Raw genomic sequence first — 22,882 nt, forward strand, 5'->3', positions numbered from 1 at the left:
AAAAGTGCTGAGACTGATGGACATTTTGGACAGATAGCTGTCCCATGGATTTAGCCATCTCTCAAAACTCATCTAGACTTTGCTTTACCTGCACAAACTGCTGGGGGCTTGACCAAGCAAAGCAGGCATGCGTTCTAAGTTTAGAGAGGGCATGATCCAGATCCCTTCATACAGTGTCATCTTGTTGGACCCCAGAGCCTTCTCAGTGGCCAAGCCTGCCTTATGGAACAGCATCCCCCAGGGATAGCCCAACCGTGTTAGCCTTTCCTAAGGCACCAAAGGCCTGGCTGTTTCCTGAGGAATTTGGTGTTGATGATGCACATTTTTCTTTTTTCTGGGAGTGGGGTTATTGCTTATCCTTGGGTGCCTGGGGTAATATGTTGTGGGAGTTTTGTGTGCTTCTAATCCTTGTATGCCACTCAGAGTCACTTGTGTGAGATTGGCAGTTCTATCAATCTTGTAATTAAATAAATAATAAAAGTTTTAAGCACTATCCCCAGTTTCTTCTTTTTTTAAAAGGTATGGTCCCATTTGCTTGTGATCCCCTTGAAGTTGCAACCCCAACCCACAGAGAATCTCTTTTCTTGATGTTGTTCCCCTGCAATGTCTTAGTCATAGCCTTTGCCACCATCTGGTGGTTGATTGGACGTTTACAAGTCAGGTATGTAGCTGGCCTGTACGTTTCTTCTTCCATTCACGTTATTTTCCATTATTTTTTCTCCATTAAGTCATTAGCATGCCATGACTGCTAAGCATATTCGGTCCCTATCGGTCTCTTGGGATTTCCTTCGTCTTCATTGTTCCTCTTCCCTTAAAGATCTGGGGTTACCTCAGGCCTGCTAGTATCGTCTGAGTTCCTAAGTGCCATAAAGGAACAAATGGGAGCTACAATATGATGTTACACTCTGGTGAACTCTTCTCAATTATTTATTCTCACAAAAAAGAAAAGGTGCCAGTTTTCATCTAATTCAGCATACTGGGTCCTCACTTTCATTTTCCCCCTATCCAATGGAGAGGCAGGGTTCTGTGTCTCAGAAAACTGGAGCGAAAGGGATCATAGTTGGTTTGGGGAAAAGCTGAAAAGGGGAAGTTCAGGTCTAAAAAAGGAGCTGAGGTGAAAATGTCCATTAAATATCCTCCCATGTATCCTCATGAGCAAGGCAGCTGGGCAGTGGCTCCCAAGGATGCTGACTCCTCCATTCTAAGCATCCTCTCCCTGATCACATGACCTACAATGAGAGCCTACGCAGACTGCCCTGAGTTTCCCAGGGCACAAGCCAGTACATACACAGGCACAAAGCATGGGGGAAAGGAGAAAGGTAGAGATGTTCTGCATGCCTTCCTGACCTCCTTTAATAAAGCAGGCTCACCCCTTGATTTTTTAAATATATATTATTTTTTAGTAACATCGTTTGTACTGTACTGCTGTCTCTTACCAAAGAGTAATGGACACAAGATGGATTATTCCCCATCACTGAGAACTCGCACAATCAGCCTACTCTTCCTGTATGCAGAAAATTAGCCTTTCACGGAGCAAAGCTGGGCAAACCTTCTCTAGATACATGGCTAGGCTGATGAACCAATCAAGGCGAGACCCTCCCCCCCACAGCGTCGTCCAGGAGACCCGCGGAACCCCGCCCAGCTCCCTGGGCGGCGGTCGCCTTTCCCTCCGGATGGGCCCCGCCCACCAGGGGCCCCGCCCTTTGTTCGCGCCGCCGTAGTGGCTGCTCTGGCTATTAGCCATTCCGTTACCCGGCCAGCTCCTCCCTCGCGATCCGTCTAGGCCTCGAGGCGGCGTGTTGCCGTTGCCAGCCCAGGCCGTGCCCTTGGCCCGCCCGCGAGAAAAGCCAGAGCAGTGCGTCCCGGTAAGAGCTTCACCCCTCGGGTTTGAGAGCCGTCGCTCTCCCGGGGCCTTTTGAAGGCCCTCGGCTGGTCGTGGGCCCGGCTCCCGCTGCACTCCATGCCTGCTGGCCTTTTTCCTCTTCTTCTCGCTGCATCACGTAATTCAGCAGTAGGAAGTGGAGGGGGGGCCATTCTGACAGCCTTCCTCTGCCCTCTCTCCCTGGGCGGCTCGGAGGGAACTTGAAAGGCTGCTGGAGAGGCCGCAGAGCCTTCCTCGCTGCCTCTCGCCCCCTTTGCCTCTCCGGCCCCTCCCCGTGGAAAGCCGCCGCCGGGCAGTAAGAGGGTGGCATCCGGTGGGCCTCGCTTGCGTCCGATGCAGATGCTTCCTGGCTTTCCCCAGTGCGCCCGGGGTTGGCGGCTATCCAGAGCGGAAGGGTCTGGCTTACTTCGCGGAATGGGGAGGGGGAAGAGCAAGAGGCTCGTCTCCTGTTGCGTCCGGTAGTGGCTGCTGGGCTACAAGCTTTTTTAAGGGGGTGAAAGGCTGCTCTCGAGAAGATGGGAAGCCTCTGGTGTTTTTTCTTGAACCAGTCGCTGAACTCTTTGAGTTTCTTCAGCGGGCAGTTCTGACGACTTAGAATATCTTCACTGGATGGAAGGAAACTTGTTTCCAAATGTCTGTCTGTGTGTATTATGTGCACACGCTTGATAGGAAGCTGAAACCAAGAATATATTTCATTCAGTGGTACCCCTTTGTTTTTATTTGCTAGACTAAAGCTTTCCTTTTATAACTGGACATCTAAACATCTAATACTGCAAAAGATTAAGGACTTACATCTAAACTTTTTACATTAAATTGCTGTGAAGTTTGGATCACAAAACTAACAGTACAGGTGTTGCCCCAAAGATGTCAGAATACAGTTGTAAGGAAGCTCTTCTTAAGGAAGATAAATATGTATGTAACACAATTTCAAGGCAGTCTTCATCCTAAAATTAATGGTATACATAAATTCTGACTTTCTTTGTGAAACAAGCAGGCCAACAAATCAAATTATTTTCTCATATTTATATAGTTACGTTTAATGAGAACACCATAATTTAGGCCTGCAAAACTTTAATATGCTTTCTGCCTATCAGTTGTTTGTTTGAGAGATGGATAGAAATAAATAATGACTTCGTGAGGATAGGCTACTACTTTAGTGGGTATAAAAGAATATTTTTTGCAGTACCACAGAGGCAGCAATGAGGCAGCACTCATTACCAAAAAGCCTGCTGTCCCCTAGATAATATTAATAAAATCACCAAATCTCATGATATTTCAAGTGAGAATGCCTGAGAGTTCTTGAAATTTGGTTGCCAACTTATGTAGTAGCCTTTGCTATTTGTACAGTACAATGAGATCTAGCAAAGGTTTCCCATAGTCAACTTTGAAATTGAAATTTATTTATTTACTTATTTATTGTAGTGTTAAAAATTAACCCAAATTTACTACTGGGGTATATCAAGTTTGTGGATGGGCTGTTATCTAGTGACAGTCTTGGGGAGAGCAGAGTCTGATGCTATGGATGTATAGGCTCTGAGCTGTAATCAGAAGGGACATATTTGTAGATTTCTAGGTAATTCAGTTTATCAGCCAGAATTGTCATCTTTTGACAATAAAAAGTGATTCATTTCCCAAATAACACTTCTGCAATAAAGAATGTTTAGTGAGGTCCACAGATCAGAAGTGGGTTTTTGTGTGGAAGGGCTGTTAAGAACTGGGTGATTTTAAAAAAAAATGGAACAAATTCCTGATCTCAGAGTTCTTTGAATTTGATTGCATATCTTTTGTAACTGACTCTGGTCCATCTTGGAGTTCTAATAAGCTTGCTTTCTGCATATTTAATCCCCTGCCTACTTAGCTAGGGTCAATCATGAAAAAGGAGTTTCCTTCTGAATAGACAAATATAGGTTTGTGTTTTATTAAGTCTTAAATTTATACTACTGTAGTTATTATATGCAAAATATGATTAATTACTCTTTTAAAAAAACAACGTTTAGCAGCTCAGGAGTAAACATTTTTCTGTGAACAAGATTAACCATACTACTGTAATACTAGCTTATGCCTTAAAGTTAGTAGAGAAGTAACTTTGATAGGATGCAACCTCAATCTATAGTCCTTTGTATTCTTTTCTAGTACATCTCACAGCCATAGTGGAATGTATGGCTAAATAAATAAGCTTATGTGGATAGCTCATGTAAACTCTCTGTTGTTTGGGAAGAGAGGTTATTGATTTTATTTTTAAATACCGAAAATGAACTAACTTGCCAATATCACAGTTGGGATTTAGACTTGAACATTAGAGATAGGAAAACAACTTAAAGTAAATTATTGATACTGGCAATCAAAGTACAGGTTTGGAATTTCTGTATATTAAACCTTCCTATATATATATCGTGTTTGCTGTCTTTGGTTTGAGAAAAGAAATGAGTTCAGCGCTCTTTACTTAGGATGATAACAGCACTATTGGTCACATCCATTGTGGTGGATTAGTAGTGTTTGATTTACTAGTGCTTCCAGTATTAATTCTTGGTTGTTTTTTTAAATGTATGTTCTGTCTTTTCCAATTGTGAATAGCAGATTGAAGACGTGAAGAAGTATACTATCTAGCACTATTAAATGCAGAATGCCAGGTGGGGTTAGTTTTAGTTTCAGTTGTAGTTATCTATTAGACTATTCTGTTGATTTTAAGAAATAAGACTGTGGCAGGAATCAATGGTGTTTTGATGTTTGCTTTCAGTAGTTCAAGAAACTATAATATTGCAACCTGAATTTTTATCTTCATCTCTAGTTGGTTAATTCAGAACATTGGATCCAGGTTTTGGTCTATGCAGTTGAGTTGGCAGCTTTAACTGCTCTTCTGTCTTTGATACAAAGGATCAGAAGGTCTTCCTAAAAAGGATAAGATGGGGTACAAGAGAAATGGGAGATTCTCCTAAATGGAGCAAGGAATATTACAAGGGCAACTTTCATTCTTAGAAGGTGTTCCCACTCAGTTTTCCAGGAGTTGTTATTTCCTTTCAGTCTTTCATATTATAACCTATTCTTTTTATTAGAGTCACAGATTTCTGTATAACATTTTTAGGTTTTAAGCATTGCTGTGGGAAAAAAGAGGAAAAAGAAGCCTGTTTCAATCCACTGGCCTACTTGTGAATGCCTAAATTCTGATCCAGTCTTGATGTCAAAAGGATTGTTAAATAATTTTTTGTTTGTTTTAATAGTGGAAGAACTATGACATGAAAATTGTCTAAAATGAGTCACTGAAATAATATGTTACAATTACTGATTTTGTACTCATGACATATTCACTGCATTCATGAGTGTCACTTGCAACAGTGATAGTATGTATTCATAGGAATTGTACATTTGCAGTTCCTTGCAACATAAAGGGATATCACAAGTAGCTATCAGTTTGCTGTGTAATGAGAACTTATGGACAACTCCACAGTTGGTAATGATTACAAAATATTAAGTACTGTTATATTATCTTTGAGAATGCACATCCTGTATGCTACCCAAAGTTGTCAAGAAGTTGGGTGGCTTTAGAAATGTGAAAAATAAATAAATGAAGCAGGCTAACTTACTACTTGCACATCAGCAGTTATGGTGTGATAAGAATCATATTGTGCCATTAGATTTTATGTCTCTATTGAAAAATGATACCTATTTCAACTACATTTTTAATATTTTAATGGGTCCGGTTTTATGAGATTTTAACATTTCTGATTGGAGTTTGATTTTATTGTAAACCGCCCAGAGTCCCTCTTTTGGGGGAGATGGGCAGTAATTAAATTTGAATAATAATAATAATAATGACAGAAGTCAAAACTGGCTGTGGCTTCAGGTTGAGTTTAGTTAGAAATACGTATTATTCATTGGATAGTACGTTATTTCTACAATACTTAGCTCTTTTCCAGATGTCTTAGAATATCCTCTGGACTAATGAATTCTGCATGACACAACAAGGATTAATATGAATATGTTGTAAGAAGGATGAACATGAATGCTGACTGGTAGTTTAAAGCAGATGAAAGCTTTGACAAAATACCTATTTCTAGAATGGTTCTGTAGGCTGTATAGAATATGTAGAGAACATATTTACATGAATGCAAATTGCATTCAGTATATGTCACAAACCATGTGTGACTTGTATTTGAAAATAAATAATAGAATATTGAGTACATGGATGTATTGGCTATACTCTTAGTTCACATATTGGAGTCATCTGATAGAGAAGCTTTCTGCCCATTAAAAAGGGAGACTATGCATTCTGTTGGACACTTTGGGGAATTTTATTATGCTTTTTTCCTGCATTTTGGAGGTATTTTGTACTTCTGAACCTGAGTTTCAAAAGCTTTCTAATATCTTATTGTGCATTTATTTATCAGTTTAGTTTTGCTGCAAATATTGTAACAGAAGCTGATGATCTAATAATCTTTTAGAGGAGATCAATTTGTGCCCATCTTCCTTTCAGTCAAATATGATGACTGTGATTCCTTGAAAAGAAGGGAAAATGTGCAGTTGAATACAATTTTCAGTTGCTAAGTACTTTCTGCTTGAATATGAATCTTTATGGCTGGGCAGGCTATTGTTACAGCATTCTATGGAAACAAGCAATCAAGTTATAATAGCGTGTGAAGAACATCTTCCATGTTTTTTTAATGAAATCTGTAAAATCTGTTTCTACTCTAGATTTGAGTGGTTGCAGTTGAAAAGAGATTATTTTCTGCTTCTCAATTGACACAGAAAATTAACTTTTTTGTGGGAATAGTTAATGTAAGAAAACCTACGTTGTTGTAAATGTTTCATTGTGTCATCTCTTGCTTAAATGCTTCTGAGAGAGCTAGTTGAAAAGCATTGCTTTAGTAATAAGTGGAAGAAATTTAACATGCAGAAATTTGCTCTATCCTTCAATCTGAATGTGCTACTTTGGCTTGTTGGTATATTGTTCTAGTGGTACTTGCTAATAAAAAAATGAATGAATAATGTATACCACATTTCCTTTCTTGTATTCCATTTGAGAAGACTTTTTAAAAAAAATAATTTCCATTATTTTTAATGTAAATGTTCTACCCATTTGCCAGTTACATTATTCAGATTTTCTACTGTATTAATTTCCTGACAGCTGGTAATACTGTTATTCAGAAATTCTGGGTTGTTGGATAGAAGAGGAATTAGAGAACTATTGGACAGATGTGTGTTGCTCATCTTCTCCCTTGCTCTGTTATTTCAAACCAAATAAGATGCCATACTGGGGAACAGAAATGGTGTTGGTGAGATAAAAGGTAGTGGAAAATGGAGAGAAGCAACTTCAACAATCCAGTCTTTTCCTTTGTAATAGTTTGCACTCTGTTTTGCCCTGGGAGAGAAGACATGATTACATAGTAGAGTAGATTTGAACAAGAAATTTGGCTATCCTGATTTTTCAGTCTGTTTGATTTCTGTTTTCTTAGACCTCCCTTTTGTCTAACTTTTAATCTGTAATTATTTACATTATTTATATCATTACATTGCCGTTCTCACTTACCCACAGTTTTTCTAGCCTACAGTATGAGATTGTATTGCCATTAGCTGGGCAATTTTTAAGATGTTTATAAACACCAAAATGAAAGCAAAAAACAACTGTTCTCACGTGAACTTGCCTTGTAGATCAATATCCACATAAAATCCTAATGTTTGCTTTTTTTTTTTTTTATGTGTAATTCTGTCCTGGAGACTCAAAAATTGTATTGATTTAGATCTAGAATGCCTTTTCAAGACAATGTTACTCTAGAACTTTCTAGGCTATGCTCTTAATATTATCTAGGTATTTGATTTCTTCTCTCTGTTTTCTAGATTCAGAGATAAAATATTCCATTTATTGAAGTAATCCCCTCTACCTCTGCCATCTCTGGCAATATGAGCTGCTACTTTATTTTTTGATTCCTTCATTTCATTTCTATACAGATAAGAACCTGGTTATGTAGATATATCACATCAGATAATTCTCAACAAAGTGCCATCGACATTTACTTGTCATGGTGCCTGAGAAAATTGAGGGGCATAGTCCAAACAGCTAGAAGACATTGGTTTGGGGGTTGTTATATTGCATGATTAAGTTTTAATAGCAAAGAATAGACTAACATGATTAATTATGGAATTTCTTTTGTAGAGAAATCTTCAAAATGGATTAATCGAGTAGTAATGTTGAAGCTGAAACAAAGCTGCTGTAACCAAAGACAGGATGAGTTGGATGTCAGGCGATCAAGAAAATGCCCAGGGCAGCAGTCTGGGCTCTCATCCTTCTTTAAGGGATGTTCATTCCATCAACCCGGCACAGCTAATGGCAAGAATTGAGTCCTATGAAACCAGGGAGAAAAAAGGCATCTCTGATGTTCGAAGGACTTTCTGTTTATTTGTCACATTTGACTTGCTGTTTATAACCTTGCTGTGGATAATAGAATTAAATGTGAGTTCCTTTTAAAGTATATTTTGCTTTAAGAGTTTGTAGTACCAGAATAGTGAACACTGTTTCTTTCATTAAATTAGACTACAATCCTGTGCCTACTGAATGTGAACATAATTTGGGGCACTCTTCCAAGAACACATACAGCATCGAGCTATTCAGAACAGTTTATAGATAACTACCTGTGTAACAGAATGAACCAGTTAGTTTAGCAGTGTTTGCATCATGTAAAAATATTAAGAAAAGATAGCACTGAGATAGCAATTTGATTTTTTGTAGATACTTGAATCTCAGTCCAGATCAGATATCCATACAAAGAAAAGTTTATATTCACCTATTAAGATAATTGGAAAAAAAAGTGATTTATATTATTATTTTACAAATCAGCTGCAGTTTTAGACTGGAGACTTCTGACTCTGAAAATGGAGCTGTCACTTTAAACCTCATAAAATAATCTCATACAATTGTTCCTCTTAAGGAGGAACTATGCAGTAGAAAAAAAAGCAATACTAGCCAGTTTGGTCTAGTGGTTAAGGCACCAGGCTAGAGACCAGGAGACTGAGGGTTTTAGTCCCGCCTTAGGCATGAAAGCCAGCTGGGTGACCTCTCTCAGCCCAACTCACCTCACAGGGTTGTTGTCCTGGGGAAAATAGGAGGAGGAAGGAGTATTAGGTATGATTGCTGCCTTGAGTTATTTATAAAAATAATAAAGGCAGGTAGAAAATAAATAATAGTAGCAATATAATTGCAAAACAAATGTAGGTACTGTTCAAAGTCTGCTTGGAAAGAGGCTTTGCTTGTAGGTTTTGTTGGTATAGTATAATGCTGATTGAGTGATCTGGAGAACTAGTTTGGATGCAAAAAAAACCCCAACTGAATCAGTGGTTACTTGTCACCTCTACTGTTGTTCCATGAAAAGCTGATTTGGGGGTTGGGAATTCTGGAAAAATTGATTTGAGGTTTGATTGGGGATTCTGGGAATAATTTTGTTGTGTACAGATTAGATGAATTCTTGGGACTTGTACTTATATATGCTTTGCACACACTCACATACGCACACAAACATACATTGTAAACATAAAGGGAGCTAAAATAATGAAAATTCCATTGTAGATCACTCTCATCCTCACATTTCAGTGTTACACAGCTTCAACTGAGAAGACTTTTCCTTCCCCATTATTCAGATTTATTTGCTTAATTGTCTTTTAAGGATTAGTTGACTATAAATTCACAAAAATCATAAATAAGGTAATTAAAATAAGTTGAGTCATTCATGCAAAAATGATGACATGAATTATTGGAAAATCTGCTCTGTTAATTTCTTAAAATTATATGCAAGAAAAAGATACTGATTTTGGTGAAAGATACTGATTTTGTTCATTTGGAGGATGAATTAGTAGAATAACTTGTGAGGAAGAAATATCAATAGTCATAGTAGCATATTCATAGTTTGTGACTAGTGATTAATTGTGGCATTTAATAAGATGTGCAAAGAAGGAACTTCTTTATGTTAATTAAGGCTTACTATAAATATACACTATAAATATTTATTTGGGAAAACAACCCATTGAATTACTCATGTGCTTTGAGTAACTAAGATCATCATGCAGGTAGTTATTTAAATTACACTTCTGTACTAAAGATTAACTAAATGCATTTATTTGCTTTTTTAAAACAAAACAATTGGATAATTTGTTATCTTCTATATATGCACATTTTCCCTAATGAAGGAAATAATAGGAAGAAGATTATCCTTCCCACTTTATCTCCAACTCTATAGTTTGTTTTTACAAGCATGTATAGAAATAGGAATTCTGATCCTTGGATCCAGCATCTCATCCAGCTTGGTTCTAGTTCATAAAATTTCAGCAAGTTTTTTTTTGTGTAAGTAAAGTTCAGGAAGCATAGTTCTTCTTTAGTAATGCTTAACATGTTTGTGGTGTTTTAGAATGTTTGAAGTGCTTCTTAAGTATACTTTGCATTGTAATAATTAACAGGTTCATAGAACTGTTGTGTCATTACTATATTGTAGAAGTGGCTGAAGGTGTGACTTGCCCAGAGATGTGAAGATATGGAAAAAAATTAAGGATTGGGTTTTTCAAAAGTCTTTTTTTCATGAAGAAATTGGAAGAAAGGATTATGGATGATTTCCTAATAACTTAATTTGAAATTATACATTAGACAGTTAATAAAATGTTACGTATTGCTACTCAGCTGTTACTGCCAGAAATGCTTTCTAAAAGCAGATTTAGTATCAAATCATTAAAGTGTTGTACAGTGAGGAAGAGCTATATAAGAAAATTCCCAAATGCAAGGGCATGAGTGCATTTCTTCCTTCAGAGAGGAATTTTCACAAGAGGAAGAGGGGCTCATTCCTTTTGTGCTGGTATCTTGCTTTTGCATGTTGATTTTTGACCTAGAGTTTGGTGGTTATTATATACAGTACTTGATTTATATGGTCACCCAACTCACAACAACTCCACTGTTTGTGACTCTGGACAGATAACATTGGGTTAAAACAAATTTTAAAAAATAACCAAGAATAAAACAAGAATACATCCAAGGCCAACCACAATCTTTTCTAAAAACCATCACAAAACAGGCTCATCTAGCACTCTGGCCCAATGCCTGGGTGAAGAGCCAGGTTTTCAAGGCCTTATGAAAGGTCATTCAAATCTCAAGGGTATACTGGTCTGTAAGGCAGGCACCACAGCAGAGAAGGCATATCTCCTAGGTGCCCTACATGATACTGTTTCATAGAGGGGACCCAGAGCATGCCCAGCCTGTTGGATCTTATGGGACATGCAGAAATAATCAGAGATAATTCAGCCAGTGTAGCTCATGAAGTAGTGGTGTTGTATGAGTATACCGTGGGGGCGTGCTGCTCTATCCAGAACTAAAGATGGTAAATCTTTATATCCAGGGGTTGCTAAAATCTACAGCCACTTCATCTTGCTAGGGTTAGTCCTTTCCGATCCAGACTCCCATGGCCTCCAGACACTTCAAAAGCACCTTGAAGGCATCATTTGGTTGGCCCAAAGTAGAGATGTATAGCTGGACATCATCAGTGTTATGATGGAATTTACCCGGTAACTTACCCAACTTACCCAGTGGATTCATGTACATGTTAAATAGGAATGAAAAGAATAGAAAGCCCCGAGGAACCCACAAAGCACAGTTCTATGGTCAGCCCTCACTCCCCACCACCCCAGTGCCAGCTAGAACCAGCCCTGTAGGGTGAAGAAGGATCACTGCTAGTCTGCGTCTCATGAAGCTGCCCCTAACTTCTGAAGCTGGTTCAGAAGGATACCATGATTGATGGTATTGAAGGTCACTGAGAAAGCAAGGAGAGCCAGTATGGATGTACCACCTCCATGATGGTCCTGCCAGAGATCATCAAGTACAATTAATGCTGTCTCAGTACTGTACCCCAGTCTGAAACTTGACTGACAAGGGTCTAGATAATCCACATCTTCGAGGGCCATCTGAAGCTGTACCCTGACCATCTTCTCAATAATCTTACATAAAAATGGAAAGTTTTTATCTAGTACTGTTGGATCCGGTGATAGTTTCTTGAGGAAGACTACCCTTTCTCTCCAGAATGTGTCTTCCATCACCTGGATCCAACCATGTATCATTTCCCAAGAGGCCTTAACCAACCAGGTGTTACACAAATCTAATGCACAGGTGGCCACTCTTATACTTCAGAGTACTCTAACCTCTTCCTCAGACTCTTCCCAGATAACCAAGCCAGAGGCCTTATACTGTACTTTAAAAATCAAAAAGTTATACACACTGTATTTTGTAAAGTAGTGAACTGTCTGTGGGGTATTAAAAAAGTTGCATATATTTCTATTTTCCCCAAAATGTTGTTACATTCTGCCACTCCCCCAGTAATCTATTTTTTCCATCTGTGGTGCTTCAAAATTTCTGAAGACTACTTTTATAGGCTTACTAGTAGATACCTGAATTTATAGAGATGGCTTAGAAGTTGTTTGATTGGAGAAGTCTCACTTGGGTTTTTACTATGTTGTTTACAGTTCTGATATTTGAATATTTGCATATATTTTCTATTGAATATTATCAGAGCTTCATGGAAGTTCTGTTGATACATTAAAAATTGTGAGGGAACAGATAATACCATTTGGTACATGTTTTATTTATTTCATAAAGTCATGCAACATGCAGTGTGCCATCCAACATGCCCAAAAAAGTAATCACTCTCCTAGTTCAGTCAATTCAATTAACCAAGGCCAATTGTGAGAGTAGTTCATTAAATAATTAGGGCTGATTGGAACCAACTTCACCCTATTTAAATCTTACAAACTTTGGCTCACCTCATCATAATGAAGCTTTCACTATACAAGTTTGAGACATGCACATGCCCCACTGGAAAGAAATCTCTGAAGACCTCCATAAAAAAGTCATTGATGTCTTTCATTCTAGAAAAGTTACAGCACCATTTCTTAAATGGAGTACCATTGATCCACAGTTAGAAACATAATCTTGAAATGGAGAAGATTTAAGACAATAGTGAATCTTCCTAAGGGCACCGTCCTGTCAGAATCACTTCAAGAGCACAGCATAAAAACATCCAAGAACTCAAACCCAGAACAACATCCAGGGATCTTCAGGCCTCACTCAAAAGAAATCTCTGAAGACCTCCACAAATTCTGTGTGGTATTAAGTATTAATTACTTTGCACTCTATTTTTAGAATTATGTAATAACTATTTTAAATCAAATTTCAACTTACTACTGTAAAACAAAACACATTACTAATATGTGGCTGGACAGATATAATGTTAATGACTAGTATAATTATTTCTTTAGGTAAATGGTGGCATTGAGAAAACACTAGAAAAAGAAGTTCTGCATTATGACTACCATTATTCATATTTTGATATATTTGTAAGTATTTGTTTCTTGTATTTTCTTTTTGTTGCTTGACCCACATTAAATTAAATATAACAAATCTTAAAATAGATAATTACTGTAAATTTTAAAAAACTGATTTTCAGAAGTATAGGCACAGAAACTCATACTCAAAATTTCTATGTCTGCTGTATATAGAGGACTCTTAACTGCATTTTGTTGGCAATTTACCATTAAGGTTTTATTTTGAGTGAGCAAAACCTGGTATCTAACAAAGCTTTCCATTCATTCCAAACACTTAAAAAAATCCTATGAAGGATTTTTTTCCCCCCAGATTTCCAGTACTGGACAAATTAAAAATAAAAGTGAGGGAGAACAAGCGTGGAAGAGATGGGATCTGAATCTCCTTCCACCTCCCATGGGTTTTCAGTTCTAGGAGATCTATAGTATTTTAACAAGATTTTCTGACTGCTAGTTAATTAAGTAAAAGAAAATACTCCTTTGAGTCAAACTTGACTTTTGGGGACTTCATGGGTATGTCCATATAGTTTTCTTGGCAACAGTGCAAAAGTGGATTGGCGTTGCCTAACTCCAGGATTTTCTTGACATCCCTACAGCCTTGTGATAAATTAATAACATCAGAATTACTCCTTCTCTAAATTATGTTGCTGAAAAGAAGACTTCAAAGTTGAATCAAGAGGACTTGAAGTAATCAAGAGCAGATTTTATTTGAATATGGAGGAAAACCTGAATTTTGTTTGGTTTTCATATTCACAACACAGCACAGAAACTGTCATTTTAAGCATCTCTTTTGTGTCAGCGTCTGATTGATAGATCAGAAGTTTTAGTAAAAAAAAAAACCCTAAGCTTGTGGTGCACAATTTGAGAACATAGAGCTAGGAAACCTGGTGGCTGACAGAAGGATAAGCATTGAACTTAACATTAACAATGCCAAGTTAATGGACAAAAGGAAGGGAAATATGGACAACAGGCTAGTGAAAGAAGAAAACATCCAAGGGCCTAGGGCATGGAGAAGTAAATCAGGGCAGCAAATGTTAATGTACACTGGGGATAATAGAAGTTGTAGTACAATGCATCTGAAGGGCTGATGAAAGCTGCTCCAAAATATGTCATTCATTAATAATGAAAAATATGCAATGTGTGTTGTATAATTAAAATAGCTTACCTAAGTGAATAAAATAGTTTTAGAGATATTATCAGAATTTTTATTATACCTTTCTTCCTGGTTTGAAGAAGTTGTGCTGTCAACGTTATTCAAATTTAATCATTGACTATATAGAATACAAAATTGAATATGCCTATATCAAGAGATCATGCAGAAAACTTTTCAGACAGGCTAGATTGTGAAGACATGGAAGTAATTATAAGTTGACATGGAAGACTTTTTCAGAGGAAGTAGTTGCCTTAAGTTGCAGCAAGGAAGCAGCTAGTGTAGAAAGCTGGCAAGAGTATGCCTTGGAAAAAAGCAGAGTGGGGCCATCAAAGAGTAAAGAGGACACATATATAATCTTAGTTGCCTGAATTACTACTTCATTTTTTCTTGCTTTTCAAAGAAAATACTGTAATGCCTTTTCTTCCTGCTCTTCTCTTTATTTCATCCCATAGCTCCTGGCAGTTTTTCGGTTCAAGATTTTGATACTTGCATATGCGCTGTGCAGACTGCGACACTGGTGGGCAATAGCAGTAAGTTGCAAACTGATTAACTGAATTTTGGGATGAAGAAAATGGAGTTCATGCATGTTTATGTAATGGATATGAAGCAGTAATATCCTTAGGTTCACAATAGATAAAGCTAAAGATTTCCTTTTGGATAGTTAGAGATTTTAAAAAATCCTTCAGGTGTTTTTTTTTCAAATGACATGAGTAGCCACAATCAAACCACTTTGCAGAGCAGTTAAATGTATAATTTAAAGTCTTCTACTGTTTATCTTAAAACATATCTCAAATAAAAAATTGTCTGCCAAAAGAAAGTTGTGTACAAAAAATGTACGTATTTGAGAAAGTCAACATCCAACAATTCCAGAGCTGCTTGTTTGTTTTATTTAAAAATAATTCACAAAAAGGTTGATGAGTAGAGCAATGCCCAAATATTACATTCAGTATTGATTCTAATTATATTTGGAATGTTTTACAAATCTTTAACTATTATTAGGGTAGGTAAATCGTTATAGGATAATTTGTCTCTTGTTTACTTTTTTATTTTAGTAATCAGAGCAGTTGACCAAATTATCTTTACATTTCAACAAGTACAGAACTTTTTTGCACTTACGGTTTTAGGACTTGGAGGAAGAATTGGGCAATTTTTTTCCTTTCACAAATGCTGCTGCTGCTGCTGCTATTCCCCCTCCTCCTCCAATTTATATCCCACCTTTATTCTGTACAACTCAAGGTGCTTTGCATGTTTCTGCTTCCTATTTTCCTCACAGCAACAATTCTGTGAGGTGCATCTTTAATGTAGACTCAAAAAACCACTGTAGCGAAGAGGCTTTTTAAAATGGGGAGGAAAATTTTCTGGGTGTATAAGCAGAGAAGTATGGGACATTGTTTAGAAAATACTTTGGCTGTTTACATAAGTCCATAATTTTAAAATTTAAGATTGGTGTTGCCCAAGCTTTATGAGAATCACTATACTTGAATGATTACCTGTTTCTGGTTATGTATTTTGGTGAGAAAAATCTTTATATATTCATATTTCTTTCAGTTTACAACTGCTGTAACCAGTGCCTTCTTATTAATAAAAGTAATTGTTTCAAAGGTATGGATTACAATAGTGTATGTCTGTTTATATTATTTAAATCACATAACTGTTTTACTGCAATTGCTTTTTGCATAACTTGTTTTTTCTCTTTTTTTCCTCCTTGTTCCTCCTTAAGCTATTATCTCAGGGTGCTTTTGGCTATGTATTGCCTATCATATCTTTCCTTCTTGCCTGGATAGAAACATGGTTCTTGGATTTCAAAGTTTTACCACAAGAAGCAGAAGAAGAAACCAGTAAGGCTTTTTTTTTCCCCTTTTTTCCCCCCAGGAACATATGCAAGCAGAAGAAACTTCAAAGTACGCAGCATTACACGTAAATGCTGCTTTAGTATTCATGAGATGTAATTGTAATTTGAATGTAATGTTAAAGTGAATTAAATCAAGTTATATTAAAATGATGACTATTTATAATATTTGTTTTGAAAGATACAATAATAAAGGAACACTATTTTGATTATTTGCCTTTAGGACTATTATTAGTACAGGATGCCTCTGAACGAGCTGCCCTTATTCAACCTGGGCTCCTTTCGGATGGGCAATTTTATTCCCCTCCTGAATCTGAAGCAGGTAATTAAGATTAGATCAAGTAGACTGGTGGGTACATTTGGAATTTTGAGAATGCATGTTCATAAAATACTTGTCACCAAGTTGCCTGTATACAAAATGACTGTCTTAGGGGTGTGACCATTCACAAAATGCCATTTACCAGAAGGCACTCCTTCTAACACCTTCGAGGTGTTCTGTACCACCACAATAATTTTTTTTTTTCCAGGCCAGGTGAATGGTTGTAGCACTAGACAAATATGTATTCCAGATAGTTTTTGAAATATTCTTTGGTCTTTTGCTTTACAACTTGCCATTATTTATTTAATGATTAAAATTTATTTAATGATTTTTTAATAAAATTCAGGTAGTGCATGATATCTGATAGGCATCAAATGATATGCCAACTGATTAGTTGTCTACCCTTTGATAAACCATTTGAACTGAGTTTTGTTCCCATTGTTCTCAGTTTTCTTTTTCCTATTTGTACACTCCTCAGTTCCAGCACAATTACCCAGAAATATCCACAGCTGATCACATTGCTTTCTCAGTGGGGTAAGCAGGAAGGTATCAAGGTCTTCATTACGGTTCTTAGGCATGTGCCTAGTGTCCTCCTGTTCTAGATTAGTGTTAGTACAGGAAGATGTAAGCACAGAAAGTTAAGCCAGAATAACAAATGGAACAGAATTATTTAATTACATGAGTCATCATTCAGTCATTCATACCTTCCCTCCACATAGTGTCCCTGATTCCGTGGTGCTTTTGTGAATGTAATTTCCCATTGGATGGAGGGGCCACAAGATCAATCCTGCCCTTGGATAATTACACTGCAGAGCCAAGGTAGCAGGCTACAATTGATATCTGAGCAGAACTGAAATTGATCCTCTGGCATATAGCAGCATGACTTTCCCCAATCCAATTCAGTTTATTGTGCCCAATTTCTGTTTGGGTCCTAACATTCAGAACGTACGCATATGTCTCATTAATTCATTGTTATGTCGATGAAATTCATTTTCTTTTCCTTGGCTCTCTTTCATGCCTCATATGTATCAATCACACTAGTCCAACACAGGTTACAGTAGTTATTTTATTTATTTAACCATTTTTCTGTTGCAGATTACACATTTGTCTGTACAAGACAAATCAGGTGTATAACATGCCTTGATTGTTCCTACTGAAAAATAATTAAAATAGACTCTGTAATATGATATAGAAGGGATAAATAATATTCCTTAATGCAACTGTAACAAGTAGATGGCCATTCAGAATGAAAGCTAATGGGAACTATGTTATTGGAGAGAAGACTGATTGAAAAGCTGAATAAAGAGCTGAATTAATTAGCTTCTTTTTTCTCTCTCTATAGTACTAAACAGAACAGTGTAATTAGACTCAGACCATCAGTTTTCAATTAGTCAAATTCGGCATTATTACAGTTTTGCTCTTTTTGGAAGGGAGATATTGGGACATGTTTTCTTAACATCTCAGGAACATTATCTTTGGATACCGGCCTTCCCCAATAACTTTTCTTGCATCAGAATGAGCAGTTTGACTATTGATCTCTGAGTTTCATCGCGCATGTCCTTTTGACCATTCTCTGCTCCTCCTTAATACAATAGGGCTGCCTAGAACAGAATGTCTACCTGTTCATTAGTCATGTTAACAAATGAACAGATCATTCCGGCATGACTTGTTGTTTAACTGCAACGTGCACTGAATATGCTCACACAGGTTACTTTTTGTTCAAATATAGATGTTGTTAGGTTTAGTCAAGTTCTGCGTGTTCTTCAGTGGTTTATCTTGTGATAGTCCAGGTATCATCCATATACAATTTTGAATTCTGTTTGCTGGAGAACAGTAGCAATAATGAATTGTTTAATTTATAACAGTATAAAGCAGAGTTGAGTACTTTGTGGGCTGCATATACATAGCCCCTAGATGGAACTGTCGAAATTTGGTAGCAAAACTGATTTTCAGGAGTACAACTTCCCATCGTTTTATGTTTAAAATGTGCAAGATAAATGTGCTATACCTATTCAAAGCTTAATACACCCGATCTGGACAGATGTGCTGAGCTTCAGTGGAGTGTTTGGCTCAGTGAAGCTTTGTAGTACACCTTTGAAGTGTTCTAATGAAATGAAATGGCTCCTTTTCTGTTTCTTGAGACAAGGTAGCCAGTTGAGGCAGAGCACCTCAGTGTATCTAGGTGTATCTAGGTGGGTGTCAGGGCAGAACATACATGCCTCCGTTTTGCACTTTAGCCCTTCCCCCTAATCCCCTCAAAAATATAGGAGGAACATTTCTGGTGGCCATCCTCGGTGGTGCTTGGATCCTGATAATCTAAAAAGGAAAGTTGTCCACTGGTGATATCAATGAACAATAGAAATAATAAACACCAAAACACAAAACAGGTGAAATATGTACAATGAATCTTGTGCTGATGTCCTCCAAGGAATCTAGTGGGCCGTTGTAGGAATGTATTATTCATCAGGATGGTGGTTGTGTGACTTATATAGCTCTGTTGTTGGTGGTAACAAAAGGCTGGATAGATGAAAATGTCATCTGATCTTCATCTACTCAAAACATTTTTGCTGAGCCAGTAGTCTCTAGTACTTCGTGCAATTTAAAATACTTCTTACTCTCATGAACTTGAGAAGTAATTCTGTGTAGATGATAATGTACTGTTTTTCTCTTGTAAGTTTACAGTGGTTAAAACAAAAAATAACTGCACTAAATAATTTAGGATATAACAATACTGTCGTAGCAGTATTTTATTCTATATTGTATTGATTATATAAAAGAATACACTATAGTATTGACTCTTCGAATAGATACTTTGTAAACAAAAGGCTGTATAAAAGAAACTCATGTGTTTAATCTCACAAGAAAATGTTTTGTTTGTGGGGGTTTTAATGTTTCAAGTTTACAGGGCAATAACTAAACTATGCTGGTGTTTGTTTTTTTGCTGGAGCATATGTGTGCTAACTGCTACTGGCACAGAAGTATTAAAGGGTTTTATACTAGTTGGTGAATACCACACAGTAAAACAACAGTGAGTTTTGGGCTGGTTTTATAATAAAGAATTTTGGGGAAATAGTTAAGTCACTAGAAGTGGAATTACTTCCCTTTTACTGCCATCTAGTGGTCTTGAAGGCAAATATTGACCATTCATTGTTTAGTATTTATATATTGGAGCTCAAATTTCAGGATACAGATCTTCCTAAGAAAGCTTAGAAAAAAATAAATACATTTAACAATATCTACCAATAACAAATCATTAATATCCTTCCCATAGGGCAGTTGCTAATATATGACTATGTCATGGGAAAAGAACACTGTAGTTGGAATTGTATCAGATACCTGGGGGTGGTGTGCTATTTTTTGAGTTGAAGTGGTGTACAAAATATTTAGTGCCCAAAAGTAAAAGAATTCACTTTTGCTGTGTTATTTGATTATATATTGCATATGAATGAAGTTTTAGTTTTAAACCAGAAAATGGAGCCAGGATCTATTTCCCTGATACTGAACCACACATTTTTCTTGCTGCTAGTAAGATTCTTCCAGGCTGTATTCATGCATTTAAGTAGGTTTCACTGTTAGATTGAAGAAATTATCCATGTGCCAAAAGATAGATTCTCACTTCTGCATGTTTGGTATCTTTTTGTTGTGGTGCTATGGTATTACGATTGAAAAACATATCTATATAGGTACTATCTAGATTAATTTTAATAAAGAGCAGGAAAATTGTAGAAACAGTTGCAATCTGTTTCTGCATTACATTAATTAAAAGTAAATAATTTTAGGTTCAGAGAGCCAGTTTGGTGTAGTGGTTAAAGCACTAGGCTAGAAACTGGGAGAGTTTGAGTTCTTCTTCAGCCTTAGGCACAAAGCCAGTTTGGTGACCTTGAGCCAGTCACTCTCTCTCAGCCCTTGGAAGAAAGCAATGGAAAGCCACTTCTGAAATCTTGCTAAGAAAACTGCAGGGACTAGTCCAGGCAGTTGCTAGGAGTCAATACTGACTCGAAGACACACACACACACACACACACATACACAGTTCACTATTCTTATGCAACTAGAATAAGGTACTTAGTAAAATTTAATGGCTGCATTGTTTTCAATTTTTTTTTTCATAGGATCTGATGAAGAATCTGAAGAAAAGCAGGACAGTGAAAAACCAGTTGTATAACAAATACAGCAATTACAGGTAAGTTCTTTTATGAAATTGAATATTTCAAACTTGAGGCTTGGACAGAAATAAGCAACTATGACACAGACTTTATGTTCTGCTGTCAGATGTTTTACTGTTATACCAACCAACTTTCCAAGGTATTTGAGCATTAAATATAAATTGTTGAACATTTCACCAATCTTTGAAATGCTGCTGGGAAAGGGCCAAAATACTGGTACAGAATGAGCTTTTTCTCTCCAGCCTTTTGTTTCTCTGTGTTTTCCTAACAATTTAGTTTAGTAAGAAAATAATTTTATCCTGTATTGATTTAGTTGTATATGAAGTCTCCTGACTATGTGTATAATAAGTACTTTTCACAAAAAACAGTGGTGAATCTATTACTTGGCTGTAGTATTTATCTAGTATAAATAAATTCTACAGCCAAGTAATAGATTCACCACTGTTTTGTGTGAAATAATAGTATTTCATGGTAATAGATTATACCATGGACTATATTTCAATTTTAGTTGGGGTTCATGTGGTTGATTGCTTTACACAAAGAAGCAATCTTAGGCACAGAGAGAATTGGTGAGACTTAAATTAAAATCCTTTTCCCTTAACTCTGAATCCTATATGTAGGGATGTGTAAATTGTAATATTGCATTAAGTATATTGTTTTCTTTTTCAGAATGAAAACTTGACTGCATAATAGCTTGAAGATTGCCACTCATGAAACTATTATGATGATGCTAGCAGTTCACTTACTGTTGAAACTCCTAGTAGCATCATTAATTCAATTATTTATTGATCAAGGGAATTTATCCTCCTGCTCTGTAATACCTCATCGAAACTGTATTGCATCTGCATACATCTACACATATATATGCAGATACTATATATATATATATGTGCATGTGTATATGTGTTTCTGTACATATATATATATATATGTATATATGGGACTAAATCATGTCTAATATGAAGAAATACTTGTCCATACTGTATTAAATTATGTTTGAAATACATCTAATCTACTGAGATGTGCTTGAGAATCTAACCAGTAGGTCTTACAACTTTACAGTGATCAGCTAATAATTTAGATTTGCTATAATTTGTGACATTAATTTTAAATTTTATTTTTAACAATGTATCTTTTTTTAAATGAAGTACACACTCTTTGTATATTAAAGGAACACATTAATAAAATGTGATATCATAGGTTTCTGTGTAAATTCTCAGTTCTGTGAAGAGGGCCTTATGTCTTTTAACTTTACATCAATACTTTTATTTTTATTTTATTTTTATCCAATTTTGATGCCGCCTGACTCCAACTGACTATATGTAAGGTTTTGATACCATACTATTTAATAGAAACTGAAAATCAGGGTTACTTTTGCTAGATCGTTAGAATGTATAAGTGTTACTTTTGAACATGTTTTATATACACTTTATAATAGTGTCCTTAATTCATGTAGGTGTTTTATATGCTATTTAAAAAAACCCATGGTTGCTCATATCTGATCTTAATGCATGCACATTGTCTGCATACAGAGAGGCTTCAACTGAGTATGTAAGATTACATATTTAATATGTAATTTACAATTTATTTATTGAGAGTGTTTGTACACCACTGACTTCTGAAGACTCCTGGCAGTTTATAAAATACAGACACAAAATAGTCCTGCCCCACCTAAACCTATCAACCTCCTCCTCCTCAACAGTTAACAGCTTTACAAAGGATTTAGTTTTCAAGGGCCTCCAGAAAATTGTACAAGAGGTGCTGGTAGAATCTCAGGAAGGAAGGGTGTTTCAAAGCACAGGAACCTATGCTGAGAAGTATGTCCTTGCTTCTCTGGGGTAGGACTCTAAACATCCACCAACTGGCTAAATATATTGGATGGGTCATTTCTGCTTGGAGTAGAAAGTCCTATGAGGTGCCAAGCTATAAAATGCTTTATAGGTTATGACCAACTGGTTTTGCATGACTTTGCAATGTTACTTCAAACTTTGGGTGAAAATTTCCCCAAATACATTCGTTTTAAGTTTCTGATTGTTAGAATGGACAGTAAAATCCAAATTCCCTGAAATAACTTCCAGTAAAAAAGGTGCTAATACCTCAAAGTCAAATACACTGCTTGCATTAGTTCTCCAATAGGAACTCCTATTGTCACAGGCAGAAAATAAAGCCTTATATGT

At 36.5% G+C, this 22,882-nt stretch overlaps 1 protein-coding gene across 2 annotated transcripts; it reads left to right on the forward strand.

Annotated features, from left to right (window-relative positions):
* The first annotated feature begins 1,711 nt into the window (after positions 1 to 1,711).
* Positions 1,712 to 21,907, forward strand: STARD3NL (STARD3 N-terminal like). Of its 2 annotated transcripts, none has more exons than XM_063304153.1 (9): positions 1,712 to 1,865; positions 8,031 to 8,327; positions 13,157 to 13,234; positions 14,825 to 14,902; positions 15,921 to 15,974; positions 16,093 to 16,210; positions 16,445 to 16,543; positions 20,652 to 20,722; positions 21,375 to 21,907. In XM_063304153.1, the coding sequence occupies exons 2-8, from the start codon at positions 8,103 to 8,105 to the stop codon at positions 20,702 to 20,704; spliced, it is 705 nt and encodes a 234-aa protein (XP_063160223.1). In that variant the 5' UTR covers positions 1,712 to 1,865; positions 8,031 to 8,102; the 3' UTR covers positions 20,705 to 20,722; positions 21,375 to 21,907. The 2 variants fall into 2 exon arrangements, with proteins under 2 accessions (XP_063160223.1, XP_063160224.1); XM_063304154.1 differs by lacking the exon at positions 1,712 to 1,865 and adding an exon at positions 7,059 to 7,152.
* Positions 21,908 to 22,882: the final 975 nt, after the last annotated feature.

This window comes from Candoia aspera, chromosome 4, assembly GCF_035149785.1.
Source record: "Candoia aspera isolate rCanAsp1 chromosome 4, rCanAsp1.hap2, whole genome shotgun sequence".
In the NCBI taxonomy this organism is placed as follows: Eukaryota; Metazoa; Chordata; class Lepidosauria; order Squamata; family Boidae; genus Candoia; species Candoia aspera.

Bases quoted from the DNA above. Each gene is read 5' to 3' on its own strand.
- STARD3NL (XM_063304153.1), top strand. From the start codon at position 8,103: ATGAGTTGGATGTCAGGCGATCAAGAAAATGCCCAGGGCAGCAGTCTG. The intron at 8,328-13,156 runs GTGAGTTCCTTT...TTATTTCTTTAG, and splicing joins TGTGGATAATAGAATTAAAT to GTAAATGGTGGCATTGAGAA. The intron at 13,235-14,824 runs GTAAGTATTTGT...TTCATCCCATAG, and splicing joins ATTCATATTTTGATATATTT to CTCCTGGCAGTTTTTCGGTT.